Raw genomic sequence first — 19,698 nt, 5'->3', positions numbered from 1 at the left:
AGGATTTGGATAAGGGGCAGAGGGGTAGCAGAGCAGGGAGAGGTTATACTAGGGGGTCATACCATGGGGAGTAATAAAGCCCACCATAATACCCCCCCGGTAGTAATAATTCTCCTTATAATGTGACAATGCAAAAAATACCCCCTTGTAATGCCCCCAGTTGAGCTAATGTCCCCCATAATGTGCCAGTATAAAATACCCCTATATAGTGCCCCCAGTAAATGCCCCCATAGTGCTCCTCACCCCCCTTCCTCCTAGTGCCCCACATAATGTACCAGTATAAAATGCCCCATATATCGTGCCCCAGTAGATGCCCTCACTGTCCCCCATAATTTGCAAGTATAAAATACCCCTTCTTAGTGCCCCCCGTAGATGACCCCATAGTACTCCTCTCCCCCCTTCCCCATAGTACCCACCATAATGTGTCCTAGTATAAAATGCTACTGTACAGAGCCCCCCATATAAAATACCCCTCAGTAGATGCCCCTATGGTGCCCCCAATCATGTGCCAGTAATAAGTGCCCCCAATAACGTGCCAGTAATAAGTGCCCCCAATAACGTGCCAGTAACAAGAGCCCCCGATCACGTGCTAGTAACAAGAGCCCCCCAATGTGCCAGTAATAGGAGCCCAGCCCCCATCACGTGCCAGTAATAAGCCCCCCATCACGTGCCAGTAATAAGCCCCCCCATCACGTGCCAGTAATAAGCCCCCCATCACGTGCCAGTAATAAGCCCCCCCATCACGTGCCAGTAATAAGCCCCCCATCATGTGCCAGTAAAAAGCCCCCCATCATGTGCCAGTAATAAGCCCCTTATCATGTGCCAGTAATAAGCCCCCCATCATGTGCCAGTAATAAGCCCCCCCCAATGTGCCAGTAATAAGCCCCCATCATGTGCCAGTAATAAGCCCCCCCCAATGTGCTAGTAATAAGCCCCCCCATCATGTGCCAGTAATAAGCCCCCCCAATGTGCCAGTAATAAGCCCCCCCATCATGTGCCAGTAACAAGAGCCCCCCTAATGTGCCTGTAAAACTATTGTAAAAAAAAAACACACTTATACTTACCTCCATGTCAGCGATGCGATGCAGCCTCTTCCGGCCTGTGTCCCGCGCTTTACATCTCAGGCGGCGCGGCCTCTGATAAGCTGCCGGCCTAGTGCCTGCAGCCTATCAGAGGAAGGGGAAGGGACACGCCTCTGGCCCACCGCAGCACAGGCAGATGACTATGGAGATGAGCGCAATGGAAGCGGGGGCATTTTAGTTGGGGGGGCACAGCGTGATGTAGGGGGGGCTGTGGCCCCCTCTGGCCCCCCCCCCCCCTGGCGACGCCACTGGTCTGGTGGCCCCTGATTCATTCTGGCGGTGAGCTGCTCCCCTATAGGGTGTCGGTCAGCCCTTGTGCACCTTCACCTCTCACATCAATTGCACCTGGTGCTCTGCAGTTTCCACATCACAATTGCGCCATTTGTCCACTTACCATACACTTTCAGCGCAGCAGCAGAGAACAGTTCACACTGCGCAGGTTCAGAAATACCGCCACCCGGGGCCTAAAAGCCGATAGTCATGCCTTTTTACAAGGGATATGTGTGCAGACAGCCTATCACAACTGTTATAAACCCAACAAGCCAGCTCAACACACCTTATATACCCACCGAGCCAGCTCAACACACCTTATATACCCACCGAGCCAGCTCAACACACCTTATATACCCACCGAGCCAGCTCAACACACCTTATATACCCACCGAGCCAGCTCAACAAACAGTATATACCCTCCGAGCCTGCTCAACACACCTTATATACCCACCGAGCCAGCTCAGCACACCTTATATACCCACCGAGCTAGCTCAACAAACATTATATACCCTCCGAGCCTGCTCAGCACACCGTATATACCCACTGAGCATGCTCAGCACACCTTATATACCCACCGAGCCAGCTCAGCACACCATATATACCCACTGAGCCAGCTCAGCACACCGTATAAACCCACTGAGCCCGCTCAGCACACCGTATATACCCACCGAGCCAGCTCAGCACACCGTATATACCCACCGAGCCAGCTCAGCACACCTTATATACCCACCGAGCCAGCTCAGCACACCGTATATATACCCACCGAGCCAGCTCAGCACACCTTATATACCCACCGAGCCAGCTCAGCACACCTTATATACCCACCGAGCCAGCTCAGCACACCGTATATATACCCACCGAGCCAGCTCAGCACACCGTATATATACCCACCGAGCCAGCTCAGCACACCGTATATACCCACGAGCCAGCTCAGCACACCGTATAAACCCACTGAGCCCGCTCAGCACACCGTATATACCCACCGAGCCAGCTCAGCACACCTTATATACCCACCGAGCCAGCTCAGCACACCGTATATACCCACCGAGCCAGCTCAGCACACCGTATAAACCCACTGAGCCAGCTCAGCACACCGTATATATACCCACCGAGCCAGCTCAGCACACCGTATAAACCCACTGAGCCCGCTCAGCACACCGTATATACCCACCGAGCCAGCTCAGCACTCCGTATAAACCCACCGAGCCAGCTCAGCACACCTTATATACCCACCGAGCCAGCTCAGCACACCGTATATATACCCACCGAGCCAGCTCAGCACACCTTATATACCCACCGAGCCAGCTCAGCACACCTTATATACCCACCGAGCCAGCTCAGCACACCGTATATATACCCACCGAGCCAGCTCAGCACACCGTATATATACCCACCGAGCCAGCTCAGCACACCGTATATACCCACGAGCCAGCTCAGCACACCGTATAAACCCACTGAGCCCGCTCAGCACACCGTATATACCCACCGAGCCAGCTCAGCACACCTTATATACCCACCGAGCCAGCTCAGCACACCGTATATACCCACCGAGCCAGCTCAGCACACCGTATAAACCCACTGAGCCAGCTCAGCACACCGTATATATACCCACCGAGCCAGCTCAGCACACCATATATACCCACCGAGCCAGCTCAGCACACCATATATACCCACCGAGCCAGCTCAGCACACCGTATATACCCACTGAGCCAGCTCAGCACACCTTATATACCCACTGAGCCAGCTCAGCACACCGTATATACCCACTGAGCCAGCTCAGCACACCGTATATACCCACTGAGCCAGCTCAGCACACCTTATATACCCACCGAGCCAGCTCAGCACACCATATATACCCACTGAGCCAGCTCAGCACACCGTATAAACCCACTGAGCCCGCTCAGCACACCGTATATACCCACCGAGCCAGCTCAGCACTCCGTATAAACCCACCGAGACAGCTCAGCACACCTTATATACCCACCGAGCCAGCTCAGCACACCGTATATATACCCACCGAGCCAGCTCAGCACACCTTATATACCCACCGAGCCAGCTCAGCACACCTTATATACCCACCGAGCCAGCTCAGCACACCGTATATACCCACGAGCCAGCTCAGCACACCGTATAAACCCACTGAGCCCGCTCAGCACACCGTATATACCCACCGAGCCAGCTCAGCACACCTTATATACCCACCGAGCCAGCTCAGCACACCGTATATACCCACCGAGCCAGCTCAGCACACCGTATAAACCCACTGAGCCAGCTCAGCACACCTTATATACCCACTGAGCCAGCTCAGCATACCTTATATACCCACCGAGCCAGCTCAGCACACCGTATAAACCCACTGAGCCAGCTCAGCACACCTTATATACCCACTGAGCCAGCTCAGCACACCTTATATACCCACCGAGCCAGCTCAGCACACCGTATAAACCCACTGAGCCAGCTCAGCACACCGTATATATACCCACTGAGCCAGCTCAGCACACCTTATATACCCACCGAGCCAGCTCAGCACACCGTATAAACCCACTGAGCCAGCTCAGCACACCGTATATATACCCATCGAGCCAGCTCAGCACACCGTATATACCCACCGAGCCAGCTCAGCACACCGTATAAACCCACTGAGCCAGCTCAGCACACCTTATATACCCACTGAGCCAGCTCAGCACACCTTATATACCCACTGAGCCAGCTCAGCACACCGTATAAACCCACTAAGCCAGCTCAGCACACCGTATAAACCCACTGAGCCAGCTCAGCACACCGTATATACCCACGAGCCAGCTCAGCACACCGTATAAACCCACTGAGCCCGCTCAGCACACCGTATATACCCACGAGCCAGCTCAGCACACCTTATATACCCACCGAGCCAGCTCAGCACACCGTATATACCCACCGAGCCAGCTCAGCACACCGTATAAACCCACTGAGCCAGCTCAGCACACCGTATATACCCACTGAGCCAGCTCAGCATACCTTATATACCCACCGAGCCAGCTCAGCACACCGTATAAACCCACTGAGCCAGCTCAGCACACCTTATATACCCACTGAGCCAGCTCAGCACACCTTATATACCCACCGAGCCAGCTCAGCACACCGTATAAACCCACTGAGCCAGCTCAGCACACCGTATATATACCCACTGAGCCAGCTCAGCACACCTTATATACCCACCGAGCCAGCTCAGCACACCGTATAAACCCACTGAGCCAGCTCAGCACACCGTATATATACCCATCGAGCCAGCTCAGCACACCGTATATACCCACCGAGCCAGCTCAGCACACCGTATAAACCCACTGAGCCAGCTCAGCACACCTTATATACCCACTGAGCCAGCTCAGCACACCTTATATACCCACTGAGCCAGCTCAGCACACCGTATATACCCACTGAGCCAGCGCACCACATGGAACTTCCTTCATGATCTACTGATGTCAACGTCAAAAGTTCTTCCTGGAAGAAGTGACTGCAAAACGGCGTTGGGGCTTCAGGATCGGCCGCGGTCTGCAGACTGTCTCACCTCCGGCCTATGTGCACATTGTACCCTAATGTTTACTACTTTTGTGTAACTATCATCGGTTTTTCAGTGTGATCATTGCCTTGTGTCTTCACCGGACAGGACCACACGGTGTGCTCAGGGGCCCCCTCCAGGAGCCCGGGCCCTTACCGGGAGACGCTGAGGCCTCCAGTCTCCTAGTACATAGCCCAAAAGTAGGAGGCCCAGGGGGGTCACAATACACATAGAGATAGATATGAGATAGATAGATAATAAACCCCCCCCCCCTCATTATACGACCCCAGGTCTGCCCCCATTTCCCACAAGCTTTGGCAATGCTAATGTATAATTTTAGACCTGCCGATAAAGCTTTATTGATAGGAGATAATGAGCGATAGAAAGCTAGAATGATGATAGGAGTAATAATCTTGTTTGATGACAGGGGTAATAATCATGGGGGATGATAGGAGTGATAACAGTGGGATGATAGGAGTGATAACAGTGAGATGATAGGAGTGATAACAGTGGGATGATAGGAGTGATAACAGTGGGATGATAGGAGTGATAACAGTGGGATGATAGGAGTGATAACAGTGGGATGATAGGAGTGATAACAGTGTGATGATAGGAGTGATAACAGGGGGATGATAGGAGTGATAACAGTGTGATGATAGGAGTGATAACAGTGGGATGATAGGAGTGATAACAGTGGGATGATAGGAGTGATAACAGTGGGATGATAGGAGTGATAACAGTGTGATGATAGGAGTGATAACAGTGGGATGATAGGAGTGATAACAGTGTGATGATAGGAGTGATAACAGTGGGATGATAGGAGTGATAACAGTGGGATGATAGGAGTGATAACAGTGGGATGATAGGAGTGATAACAGTGGGATGATAGGAGTGATAACAGTGGAATGATAGGAGTGATAACAGTGGGATGATAGGAGTGATAACAGTGGGATGATAGGAGTGATAACAGTGGGATGATAGGAGTGATAACAGTGGGATGATAGGAGTGATAACAGTGGGATGATAGGAGTGATAACAGTGGGATGATAGGAGTGATAACAGTGGGATGATAGGAGTGATAACAGTGCGATGATAGGAGTGATAACAGTGTGATGATAGGAGTGATAACAGTGCGATGATAGGAGTGATAACAGTGTGATGATAGGAGTGATAACAGTGCGATGATAGGAGTGATAACAGTGCGATGATAGGAGTGATAACAGTGGGATGATAGGGGGAGTAATCACATGTGAACTCCATTCATGGTCTGTCAGTGATGTGGGCGGGGCTATGTGACGGGTCAGCATTTGGGCGTGGTCTATTTGTAGCCGTATGGGGGCGGAGTCTTGTGTCGGGGGCGGGGTCTCCGGGAGGCTGTCGCTGGCTCTCAGCTGCTGTCCGTGGTGCTGGAGCGGCCGCCGCTCATCTCCGGGGGGATCCGTGTTTTGGGGGCACTATGTCCGCTGTGCTGTAGGGGCGCCTCGTACACCAGGATGAGGCTGTCTGCGGGGACCGTGCTCTGCCTCCTGCTCCTCACCTGCTGCTGCCATCACAGGGGCCTGGGGGCCCGGAGCCACGGTGAGTACCGGGGGAGGCGGGGGGCTTGTGTACAGCCTGGGCACCTCTCCCCGGCCCGGCCGCCGTAGAACCTCTTCAGCACCCCCAACCCCCCCCCCCCCCCCCCCCCTGATTGCACACGCAGGGCTGTTTATGAGCACAGCTCAATGCAGGAAAGATAAGAGCGCCCCCTGTGGAGCGGGCAGGGTCTGCTGGGGGCTTCTTAAACTTTGGCATCATCAGTGTTGTAGTTATATTATTATGGATGGTGGTGGTGGTGGTGATGGGGATGGTGGTGGTGATCCTGCCTCTCCTGCTGCCACCATAGGGGCCTCACAACCCGAAGTCTCAGTGAGTTGGAGTCTCATTTTTTCTCTATTCACCTATTACTACTTGCGTAGCTGCTGCAGAACCTCTTCATCTGGCATCCACTATAGGTACCTGAGAAGTGTAGGGCTTGGTATGCATTGGGATCTCATGTCCTTCTTCCCCACCCCCAGTCTGCTGCTGCAGAACCTCTTCACTTCTCCTGCTATTACAATAGTGTTGATGACAGTATTTCATGCCTATGTTTCTATGGACATGACCTGTTCTGGGGGCTCTATTAGTCTTTGATGTGTATTATCTATGATGATGATGATGATGATTATAGGGAAGGTGTGTGGGAGTAAGAACATGGGTGTGACCCTCCAGGCAGCAAATGTCATGGGGGTCCATAGGACATGAGGGGCTTATCCTTGCTGCTGGAGCGGGGCCCCTTTTCAGACCCCTGAGTATAAGGTTTGGATGGTCTGACGGGGGACTGTGTGCTGGGGGCCCGGTGTAACAGATCAGTCATATTCAGGGGATGACAATGGAGGGTTTGTCATAAGGTAAAGATAGATTTATGTTCTTCCTGGTTCCGGGAATGGGAAGATGGGGGTGAGACTGGTGAGAGGCGGGTATACAATATATATAAACCATCATTCTGGGTATAAGTGGCTGCCAGACACATATAATGCCGCTTATCTCTGTGGAAAAGGAGGCTCAGACAGATAAAAATCTGTGACATTAAAGGGGTCCTCTCACTTCAGCAGATGGCATCTATCATGTAGAGAAAGTTAATACAAGGCACTTACTAATGTATTGCTATTATCCATGTTGCTTCCTTTGCTGGCTGGATTCATTTTTCCATCGTATTATTCGCTGCTCATTTCCATGGTTACGACCACCCTGCAATCCATCAGCAGTGGTGGTCGTGCTTGCAGACTATAGTCAAAAGTGCCGCCATCTCTGGTGACCAGGGGCTATGGGAGCTCGCATAGGCTGGTGCTTTTTCTTATAGTATGCAAGCACGACCACCACTGATAGATTACAGGGTGGCCGTAACCATGGAAACGAGCAGTGTATTATGCGATGGAAAAAATGACTACAGCCAGCAATGGAAGCAATATGGAGAATAACAATACATTAGTAAGTGCCTTGTATTAACTTTGTCTACGTGATAAATGCCACCTGCTGAAGTGAGACAACCCCTTTAAGTGGATCTGATGTGACAAAACATCCTCATCGCCGTGGTCGGCTTTCCCCACGGTCTACAGTTAACCCCCAATCACCCCCTTGTCATAAGTTCAGGAAGCTGAGAGATGAGAACTCCTTGGATACAGTTTCTTCCTGGAGTACAGGGAGTTTTGTCATGTAACCTCCTTTGGCTTGGGGTATACATGGCAGGCAATTTCACAGCCCTCTTACTAGCACTTTTATGGTTAATGGGTACAATGGTGCACCCCCCACATTGAAGCGAATCCATTCTGGTATCTGGTGACCTTTATGAGCTTTATTTATGTCAAACGGATACCCAAAGACATTTTCGCCCGTTAATTGCTGTCATGGAAATGAATGTTCGGCATCAGATGTAGCAGAGTTGATTGTGTCCTTCAACTCATTGAAGTCAGATATGAGAGTAGGTTAACAGCAAACCTATGTAAAACTGGAGATCACCAAACGGCAAACCCTTTATACTACTGGGACACATTTAGCTTTGCTACGTTGCTTAATTAACCCCTCCTGCTAATGCAACAAGACGCACCGAATGACATGATTGTTAGGTTTAAAGTAGATGGATTGCACATAACCACTGTTCCCTCTATTCTACTTATTTTCTTCAATGGTGGCTTCGTTATTTGTAGTCTTTAATCGTTCTGTCTCTCCATTCACTGACTTCATGCTGAGCTTGTGCACAGCAGCCAATGTGAATGAGCAAAGCAGCAGTGTAAAGCATGGAGGACATAACAGCAGCCTGAACCTCCAAAGAAACGGGAGGTCGCTTTCTGACGACCTTAAAGGGGTGGTGAAAGTGTTTAAAGCTGATGACCTATCCTCAGGATAGGTCATCAGTATCTGATCAGTAAAGGTACACCTCCTGAATGCCACACGGTGCTCCAGTCAGCGCTGCGCCCTCTTCCTAGGCCAGTGGTGGCACGTTTATCGGTCACATGGCCTAGGTGCAACTCAGTTCCGTTCATGTGAATGGGGCTGAACTGCAGTACCACGAACAACCACTATCCAATGGACGGCGCTGTGCTCACTGGAGCACCATGGCCTCTTCAAACAGCTGATCGGCGGGGGTGACCTCCACTGATCACCTATCCTGAAGAAAGGTCATCAGTATGAAAATCTCGGAAAGACCATTTTAACTTCCGAGCTGGAGTCAAAGTGCGCTCCATGACACAGGGTTACAATAGACCCTCAAGCCCAGAGGACCCTGAAATCAGACCTGATGCCTGTTTATAGCCCATGAGATCACGCCCAGTGCACTCCTGTGGGAGGTCAGTGACGGTCTATTGCATGGCTGGCCAACCTGCGGCTCTCCAGCTGTTGTAAAACTACAACTCCCACCCTGCCCTGCTGTGGGCTGAGAGCTGTAGGCAGACTGAGCATGCTGGGAGTTGTAGTTTTGCAACAGCTGGAGAGCCGCAGGTTGGCCATCCCTGGACTCTATTGTAACATGGCCACACACAATGTGAGCACTGCCAAGGACCGACACATGCAAAAAATATTGTATAATAATATCATATAATCATTTTATATTAGGAGAAAACTCATCCACTGCCCAGGATGGATAATGCTAAATGTGACAAATTCTTCTGTTTGATAAATGATCATGGCGAGGGCTGCGCTGCTGTAACACGGCCGGGACGCTTCACCTGTTGTTTCGGGTTGTCCTGCTGTAACATAAAACTGAAAAACTGCAGCGTGTTGTATCCATGATTATTAACCTCTACATGATCTCTGCTTGTGATCAGTGAATGGGAACAGTCAGAGGCAGAAAATCTGTAGAAACCTGATACTCGCTACAACTGTATCCAGTCTGAGATAAACAACCTGGACCCCAGACTGATACAATGTTACCTGCACTGATACATTGTAGGAAACCACAGCTCACAGAGGATTGTCTAGACTGGATCCAGTAGGATCAAACCTTGGTACATGGTGAGGAACTGATACACGAAGTCTGTTAGAAAGTGGGAGAACTTTTCATTATACAGTGGTGAAACTATATTTATAGAAATCCCCGTAAATTATTGTATAATCTATTTGAGGCAGGGGCAGACATACAATCTGTGCAGCTGCACAGGGGCCCAATAGATAAAGGGGCCCACTGCCATCCTAAGAGCAGCAGTCAGCTCTCTCCAGCCCTCGGGGCCCACCTTCCGGTCATGTTTTCAGGATTTCCTTAGTATTGAGCAGGTGATACAATTAGTGTTGATGCATCAGGACTTACCTCAGAGTCATTCATTCTGTGGGATATTCTCAAATCATGACCGGTAGGTGGGCTCTAAGGACTGGAGTTGGGGAACACTGATGTAAGGGCTCATGCACACGACCGTATGTATTTTGCAGTCTGCAAAACACAGATCCGCAAATAATACGGATGACGTCCATGTGCATTCCGTATTTTGCGGAACGGAACAACTGGCCCCTAATAGAACAGTCCTATCCTTATCCGTTAGGGTCAATTCACACGTCTGTATGTGTTTTGCGGATCCGCAAAACACGAACACCGGCAATGTGCGTTCCGCATTTTGCGGGCCGCACATCGCCGACACTCTCATAGAAAATGCCTTAGAATAGGACATGTTCTATTTTTTTGCGGAATGGAAATACGGACATACGGACATGGAATGCACACGGAGTTACTTTCCGTTTTTTTTTTGCGACCCATTAAAATGAATGGTTCCGTATACGGTCCACAACAAAAAAACGGAATGGACACGGAAAGAAAATACTTTTGTGTGCATGAGCCTTAAGGGACAGTCCAGTAAATGCTTACCGGAGGGGCTCTGTCACAGTCTACTGGAGGGTGAAGGGGCCCATATGCTGTTCTTGCACAGGGGACCACTTCTGTCTGTGTCCGCCCCTGATCTGAGCTTTCTATTCACGTACCTGGGTGCCCTCCTTGGATGTGGACACCTACCGCACTAGTAAACCTCATATTCTAAAACCTGCAGGATTTCATGCCCAGGTCTTCTCAGTCTATGTTTCAATCAGTTGCATCTTGCATGTAGCACTACTCACCCCATCATGTCTGGCCTGTTCTCCATTAATTGCCTCTATTATTATAATTACTACTGACTGTTATTACTAGTAGTGTTATGTAATCTATATAATATTCTGACACTGAGTAGAAATGACTGTAACCTGGACATGAAAATTCTCTTTATCCCAGGTACCCCACCTCCTTCACAGTATATTCTGTATCCTCTATGGTTCTATTTTTTCAAGGCTTCTATGTAATATCCTTCTGGCCAATCTCGCCCTTCATTGTACATATACTGCGCGTCGTGTGTGAAGCGTATGCTGATTCAGACACTGACGTACTTACTTGTGCCTGGTTCTCCACCCCCTCTTCCTCCTGTGACTCATCCCACGTCAAATATTGAAGATGGCCTTTACAATTGCATGTAATCTAGTCTGTGAAGCGCTTGTGTGGGTGATCATGAGCACCATTAATTATCGCCCTAAGCCCTACATGGAGAACTGGGTGCCATAGCTCATTCCAACTTCATTAGGTTGTAGGGGCACCTTACACCGAAGCAATGCAAAGGGTTCAGTAGTAGAATCTAATCCAGATCAAACTGTAGTCTATTCATCGCAATAATAACCAGGAAGGAAGCAGGGGTTTGTATGTTATAGTTTGAAATAAGATGTAGCAGAGCTGACGTTGCGCCCAGGATTACTGGTAGCTCTGTAGCATGCATTGATGGATAATCCAACTGGGAAATATTCTATTGCTGTTGTCTGGGATTTTCATCTATATTTCCTGCCCCTGCTCCTCTCACATTCATCTGAAAGCCCAGGCTGACGTCAGTGAGGGCAATCATCTGCTACGTCAAGTAAAAATGGGAACGTTCTAACACACGAAGAAGCTCTGGTAATTCAGCTGGACGTCTCGGAGGATTTCAGACACATTCTCACCCACCCCCTTCCCGTCAGTTTTTGGTCTCCCTGCGTCAATGTTCTTGTTGATCTGGATACATGTCATTATTACACGATTGAAGGAACATTCAGGTATTTTGTGGTTTCTTGAGATGAGGAGGATCTCAGCATAGATGACAGCTGCTGAAGGGGTGAATGGATAAGGTGTGGACAGAGGATGAGATGTATGTAGTAGATAGATAGGTAAATAGATAGATATGAAATAGAATAGATAGATAGAGATAAATATAGATGATAGATAGATAGATAATATAGAGACAGATAAATACTAGTGAGAGGGACACTAATTGTGGTGCTGAATGTGAATAGGGAAAATATGGATGACGAAGGAAAAGCAGCCGAGGATAAGAGTGGACTGTATATATGGAAGAAGAGGAGTAGTGTGTGATGGGATAGGAAGATGATGGACAAGGATGGGAAGAAGGTCGACAATAAAAGTATAAGAAAGAAAGGAAACAGAGCAGTATAATAGTCGGTAGTGCAGGGATAAGAAAATGATTAGCGTGTAGTATAAGTATGATGGGAAGATAGTACTTTGTAGCTGACAGGTAGGAAAAGATGCAGTAAAGAAGGATAAAGCAGATCTGTCATGTCTTTATCAGAAGGCAGTGCGGGATAGAGAGGAGGGGTAAAATGATCCCCGTAACCACTGAGAAAGCCTGTGAGTCCTGGATCCCCCACTCATTCATAGAGAAAGCCTGTGAGTCCTTGATCCCCCACCCATTCATAGAGAAAGCCTGTGAGTCCTGGATCCCTCACCCATTCATAGAGAAAGCCTGTGAGTCCTGGATCCCCAACCCATTAATAGAGAAAGCCTGTGAGTCCTGGATCCCCCACCCATTCATAGAGAAAGCCTGTGAGGTCTGCATCTTACACCCAATCAAAGAGAAAGAAAGTGAGTCCTGAATTCCCCACTCATTCATAGATAAAGCCTGTGAGTCCTGGATCCCTCACCCATTCATAGAGAAAGCCTATGAGTCCTGAATCCCCCACGCATTCATAGAGAAAGCCCGTGAGTCCTTAATCCCCCACCCATTCATAGAGAAAGCCTATGAGTTCTGAATCCCCCACCCATTCATAGAGAAAGCCTGTGAGTCCTGGATCCCCCACCCATTCATAGAGAAAGCCTGTGAGTCCTGGATCCTTTACCCATTCATAGAGAAAGCCTGAGGAGTCCTTAATCCCCCACCCATTCATAGAGAAAGCCTATGAGTCCTGAATCCCCACCCATTCATAGAGAAAGCCTGTGAGTCCTGGATCCCCCACCCATTCATAGAGAAAGCCTGTGAGTCCTGGATCCCTTACCCATTCATAGAGAAACTCTGTGAGTCCTGAAACCCCCATCCATTCATAGAGAAAGCCTGTGAGTCCTGAAACCCCCATCCAGTCATAGAGAAAGCCTGTGAGTCCTGAAACCCCCATCCATTCATAGAGAAAGAAAGTGAGTCCTGAATTCCGCACTCATTCATAAAGAAAACCTGTGAGTCCTGGATCCTTTACCCATTCACAGAGAAAGCCTGAGGAGTCCTGGATCCTTCACCCATTCATAGAGAAAGCCAGGGAGTCCTGAATACTCCACCTATTCATGGAGAGCCTGTGAGTCTTGGATCCCCCACCCATTCATAGTGAAAGCCTATGAGTTCTGGATCCCTTACCCATTCATAAAGAAGCCTGTGAGTCCTGAATCCCCACCCATTCATAGAGAAACCCTGTGAGTCCCGAATCCCCCACCAAATCATAGAGAAAGCCTGTGAGTCCTGCATCCCCCACCCATTCATCGAGAAAACCTGTGAGTCCCGAATCCCCCACCAAATCATAGAGAAAGCCTGTGAGTCCTGCATCCCCCACCCATTCATCGAGAAAACCTGTGAGTCCCGAATCCCCCACCAAATCATAGAGAAAACCTGTGAGTCCTGAATCCCCCACCAATTCATAGAGAAAGCGAGTCCTGGAGTGAACTGTTTCTAAGAAAGATTCTTGAAAAATCCCTTTTTACATGACAATAAAGAATCATATAAAAGAAAACGATATATCCCTGAGCTTCTCCTACTGTCCCTCAGATATAGACCAGACAGATCTGCGGTTTGTAGTCTGCAGATGGTGTAAAAGAAAGTGGAGTAAGATGAATAGCGTGTGTTATCCGTATGAGAAGGAACTGAGGGTAGATTCAGGCCTCGTGCACACGTCAGGGCTGTCGACTGATGCTCCGTATGTCCCATATGTGTTGATGGCATTGATATTACACAGACTATCGCCACATATCATGGAGCATGCACCGATTCTTTTTCAGGATAATATATTTGGTCTTAAAAAATGTGGTAAAAAAAAAATGGAAAACTGCATCAAAAATGTCCTGTATGAACCCAGTCTTAAAGGGAACCTGTCACGGGGATTTTGTGCATAGAGCTGAGGACATGGGCTGCTAGATGGCCGCTAGCACATCTGCAATACCCAGTCCCCCATAGCTCTGTGTGCTTTTATTGTGTAAAAAACCCGACTTGATACATATGCAAATTACCCTGAGATGAGTCCTGTCCCTGACTCATCTCACATACAGGACTCATCTCAGGTTAATTTGCATATGTATCAAATCAGGGTTTTTTACACAATAAAAGCACACAGAGCTATGGGGACTGGGTATTGTGGATGTACTAGCGGCCATCTAGCAACCCATGTCCTCAGCTCTATACACAAAATCCAGGTGACAGGTTCCCTTTAAAGGCTGTGGATACCTTTGGGGCATTTATTTATGATTGCATTTTGCATTGGGCTTAAAATATTTATTTTCAATTGGTGTTTATTAAAAATTTCCTAGCATTTTTTGTGATACATGGGGTTAAAAATCTGTTTATTTGCAGACAGTCTTTCCTGAGCTCCAACAGTCATGTGAAGGCCTTTCTCTGATCTCCTGACCTCATAAACACTCATTATAACTACCGTATAGCTAACCGATAAGAATATGGCTTTAATGAGGTCAGGAAATCAGAGATAAGGCTTCATACCAGCCGACAGCTGATGGTACTCAGGAGGCCACAGTCTGTAAATAGACTCATTTTAACCCCATTTTTTAATAAAGACCAACAGAAAAAATTACTTTTAGCCAAAATGAGTAAAAAAAAATTGCCCCGAAGGTGCCCATAGCCTTTAAACACACAGTATTTCCCGACCACCTTTTCACACCTTCCTGTCTTTTCCCCAGGTTGTCTCTTTGATCTGCGGCTTTGTTCTAAGGAGGAGGTCTGCGTACAGGGTAAGTGTGCAAAACACAAGAATGGAAACCCATCTGTACAACTCTGCCCAGAGCAGCGGTACCTACCTTTCCCATACTTCCTATAAGGATAAGAGTTTAGCAGTAATGAGTGTTTATGAGGTCAGGAGATCAGAGATAAGGCTTCACCTGAGCAGTCAGCTGACGGAACTCAGGAGCGTCAGTCTGCAAACAGACTGTAAAATATTTGATTCTATCATTTCTACTTCTTTAAAGGGATATTCCAACCTGTGAATATAACGTACATTTCTGAGATTGAAGGCCCCTTGGAAAAACATTGTACTGCCGGAATATCACTTGGGACGTAGAGTATTTAAACAATACCACCCTACCACTATACAGTATTGCCAATGCAGTGCCTAAATAGCAGCGCCATACAGTGTCAAAGAATGGCCACCAAATTAATCCAAGACGGTGCTCACATCCTAATTCCAAATAATGGCACTAAGCTTTTAGGGTAGTAATTTGTGACATCACAGACACAGGCAAATCATACCAGTGATGTCACTACACCAGCGTGGTGTGCTCACTGAAGGGCTTTTCCAGAAGAAGAATATCGATCCTCAAGATAGGTAATCTGTATCTGATCCTGACAAAACCCCCCCACCCACCGATCAGCAGTTAGCAAACAGCGCGGCGAATTCCTAGGGCCAGTGACGTCACGTTCATTGGTAACATGTCTTTTTGCAGCTCATTCCCACTTAAGTGAATGGGGCCTGAGTTGCAATACTAAACACGGCCACTATACAGTTGTAGCGCTGTGCTTGGCAGGCTGCAGCACTCACCGAAGCGCCACCTCCTCTTCAAACAGCTGATCGGCAAGGGTGCCAGAAATCGGACACCCACCATCTGATATTGATGACCTATCCTCATAGTTGCCACTGTGCGGAATTTGCAGGGACAGTCCCGGCAAAATCGGGACCGAAATGGGTGGGGGTTATGATAACCCCCTGCCCATAAGTGTGCATTTCAGGGCGGGAGTTGGGGGCGTTCCCTGGGGCGCAGTGTTTTGAATGCCCCGATTTTACAAACCTAAACGTCAGTAAGTATGCTATCCTCAGGATATGGCATCAAAATCGGAAAGCTGGAGAACCCCTTTAAGGAGACCAGTTCATAAGGCCCATAAGGCGTCATTTACACAACCGTATTTTCAGGTCAGGATTTTTTGTGGATTGCACGCGGACCCGTTCATTTCTGTGGGGCCACAAAAAAAGTGGTCAGCACATGGATGTCATCTGCGGGGCCGTTCTGCAAAATGATAGAACATGTCCTATTCTTGTACCTTTTGTGAATAGGCATTTTGACAGTGGGACTATGGTTGGAACCTTTCAAACAAAAAATACCGACCAAGTTAAGCCGACCAAGTTGGGCGTGGCTTAACACAGGGTGTTAAGTCGCCATGTCATATGTAGCTCCCAGTATTAACAGTGCCCCCATGTAATATTAATGCCCCTATTAGTGCCCCCAGTAATAGTAATGCCTCTATTAGTGCCCTCCATAATTAATAATGCCCCCATTAGTGCCCCCATAATTAATAATGCCCCCATTAGCACCCCCAGCATTAATAATGCCCCTATTAGCGCCCCACAGAATTAATAATGACCCCATTAGTGCCCCCTTCTCTTTTCTGTGCAAAAAAAAAGAACTCACCTCCTCCATTTGATGGTGCTATGGTGTCATAATGTGGCTCCCAGTATTAATAGTGCCCCCATTAGCTCCCCCAGAATTAATAATGCCCCCATTAGTGCCCCCAGAATTAATAATGCCCCATTAGCGCTCCCCAAAATAATAGTTCCCCAATAATAGAAATGTCCCCATTAGTGCCCCCCAGAACTAATAGTGCCCCCATTAGTTCCCCCAGTAATATTAATGCCCCCAGTAGGGCCCCCCAGTAATAGTAATGCCCCCATTAGTGCCTCCCGAATTAATAATGCCCCCATCAGTGCCCCCAGTAATAGTAATGCCTCCATTAGTAACCCCCCAGAATTAATAATGCATCATTAGCACTCCTCAGAATTAATAATGACCCCATTAGTGCCCCCCAGCATTAATAATGACCCCATTAGCGCCCCCCAGAATTAATAATGCCCTCCATTAGTGCCCCCTTCTCTTCTCTGTGCAAAAAAACCGCACTCATCTCCTCCATTTGATGGCGCTGCGGGGAACACTCACTGCTGACTGAAAGCTCAGGACAGGACCTGCGCTCCAGCGTGATGACATCTCGCAGGTCCTGTCCTCCAGTGAGTAGCGAGTGTTCACAGTGGTGCGATTAAATGAAGGAGGGTGCTTTTTTTCTTTTTCTGTAAAAAAAAATTACTGTCAGGGGCACTAAATTACCGTCCGGGTGGCAACCCTAAATGGGACCCATGAAAAGTGCGGGGAGGAGGCACACGGCCGGTATCCGCAATTTTGCAGTGTGCCATGTAGCCTAATAATGTGAAAACCACCATTTTAATACAGTATATGACTCCTGGGCTAAGATATGAGCGCTGGAAGTTACAGGCCGCAAGCCTCGTTGTCATGGAAACCCTGTGTGGATTCCAGTCACACAATCTATGGCTCTCCCCACATAAAGCCAACTAAAGGCCGCTACTCTTGTCAGGGGAGGAGGGGATATTGTATAGTTGTATTTGGTGACTTGAATTCACACAAGGGCTCCATGATGATGCTGTACCTGACAAAGACTAGAACATCGTAGTCCTAAATCTCTCAGTAGTGCAGCTCGGGCTTCGGGCCTGTAACTTCAAGTGCCCATATCTCAGCTAGAAGTAAGATATTACAAAATGGTTTTCACATTATTAATGTAGTCAGATTGGTCCTTTTTATCACGGAGCTCATGAAGGAGCTGTCATCACTCGCTTTTTCTTGCATACGCTGTAGTTCTTGCACATATAACATCAGGCCTTTCGGTTTCAGATGGTTTGTTCGGTCAGTGCCGTGATCGGTCTGAAAGGGACGTGGGCCAGTTCCAGGTGACGCCGGGTACGCTGCAGCAGCTGCAGGCCGTACTACGGCGACTCACAGCAAAAGGTAAGTCCAAACGAATTTACTGGTGGAAATGACTGTCAGATCTATTGGAAATGACAGGGATCGCCATGTCTAGGCTCTGTGACTGACGTTCAGTCGCTGCCATCTTAGGTATTTCCATATCTCCATCCTGTGACAAAATGGGCCCCTCTACAGAACCCTTTCAATCAACTCCAGGAGCCCAACCATAGGGAGGAGGCCCTGACGTCTGCATTACTTATAACATTGGCAGAAAGGTTAATAAATGTGTTCACCTATCGTATATGAGATCATAGAACACAATCTAAAAGGGTTAACAAGGGTTCTGTAGCAAAAATACTCCCATACTATATCCATAGGGGATGGTAAATCTCAGTGTCAGGCAGCTGCTGATAAAGATAATACAGTAACATCTATATAGGTGCACATGATATCAGGGTTTATTACACTTTTAGTAATATATTTAATATATTTTGTGGCCGATAGAATTCAGCCTTCCCCCTTCTGCCACTTAGAGGACTGCCACCAATCCTGACATGTTAACTTTAGTAAATTCCCCATGGAGTATCTATTCTTATGACCTCTATGTTGTGGCTTTCCTGTAATTATTCCTGCTAGAAGTTTACAAATTAATTGCAACAGTCTGCATTAAAAGTACACATGGATGTTACCAGTAGTGGGCGTGTCTGCTGGTGTCAGACTGTGCAGGGACACGCCCCCAACTGGTAACACTCATCTGTACCTTTACTGCAAGCTGCTGACAATTCATCCAGAAACTCAAAGTACAACATGGAGTCATACGAATCGTTATTACACGGGGAATGCAAGTAGTTACATGTCAGGAGAGGTTAGAGTTCCTCTTTAACAATGCACCCAAAGTCTAAATAACTCACATTAGATGGGGCCTTGATACAGAATATGCATGGGGTCAGTTGAGGAGTTTCAAGGTTACAGAATGCCTCTGAGCATCTCACACAGTAGGTGGAGACCTTGACGGTCGTTTCACCTATAGGAGGTCATTTATTAAGTTTGATACGCCAAATTTTTGGCATTAAAAACTGTTGCAAGATGCCGTTTTGCGACTTTTTAAACAATATTTTGTTGCGGGGGTGTTTTTATGCTGTCCACTGGGGAGTGTCAGGATTATGGCAGATGCTGGGCCGTCACTAACAATACACCTGTTACCAGGGACTGGAGTAGATTTCAAACTAGGAGCATGGAGTGCCGGGGGATGTGCCTTATTAAAAAAAAGGTGCACACTTCCTCATAAATTAGGCACATCCTTCGGCAGTGGCCATAGGCTATCAAAGACCGCCATTTTTTTTGGGGGGGGGGGGGCATATTTACTAAGTTTGCCCTTTTTTTTTTTAGTAAAAAAAACAAGCATATTGGCAAATTCTGCCTTTAATTTGCACTTCATTTATTATCCCTTAATAAATCTGGTTTGTCTTTTTTGGTTTAAGTCTGACCCTCTAGTGGTTATTTTCTTGTAAGAC

General features: G+C 47.9%; 1 protein-coding gene across 1 annotated transcript in view; it reads left to right on the top strand.

Moving 5' to 3' along the window:
* The first annotated feature begins 6,386 nt into the window (after nucleotides 1-6,386).
* The window catches only part of PTPRN (protein tyrosine phosphatase receptor type N), an 84,021-nt gene continuing 70,709 nt past the window's right edge, over nucleotides 6,387-19,698 (top strand). The window contains 3 exon segments of the mRNA XM_040441531.1: nucleotides 6,387-6,471; nucleotides 15,128-15,178; nucleotides 18,113-18,226. Of these exon segments, the coding sequence (XP_040297465.1) occupies nucleotides 6,387-6,471; nucleotides 15,128-15,178; nucleotides 18,113-18,226 (250 nt within the window).

This window comes from Bufo bufo, chromosome 7 (assembly GCF_905171765.1).
Source record: "Bufo bufo chromosome 7, aBufBuf1.1, whole genome shotgun sequence".
Classification (NCBI taxonomy): Eukaryota; Metazoa; Chordata; class Amphibia; order Anura; family Bufonidae; genus Bufo; species Bufo bufo.
Note: the sequence above shows the minus strand (reverse complement) of the source record. Positions and strands in the feature narration are given on the sequence as shown.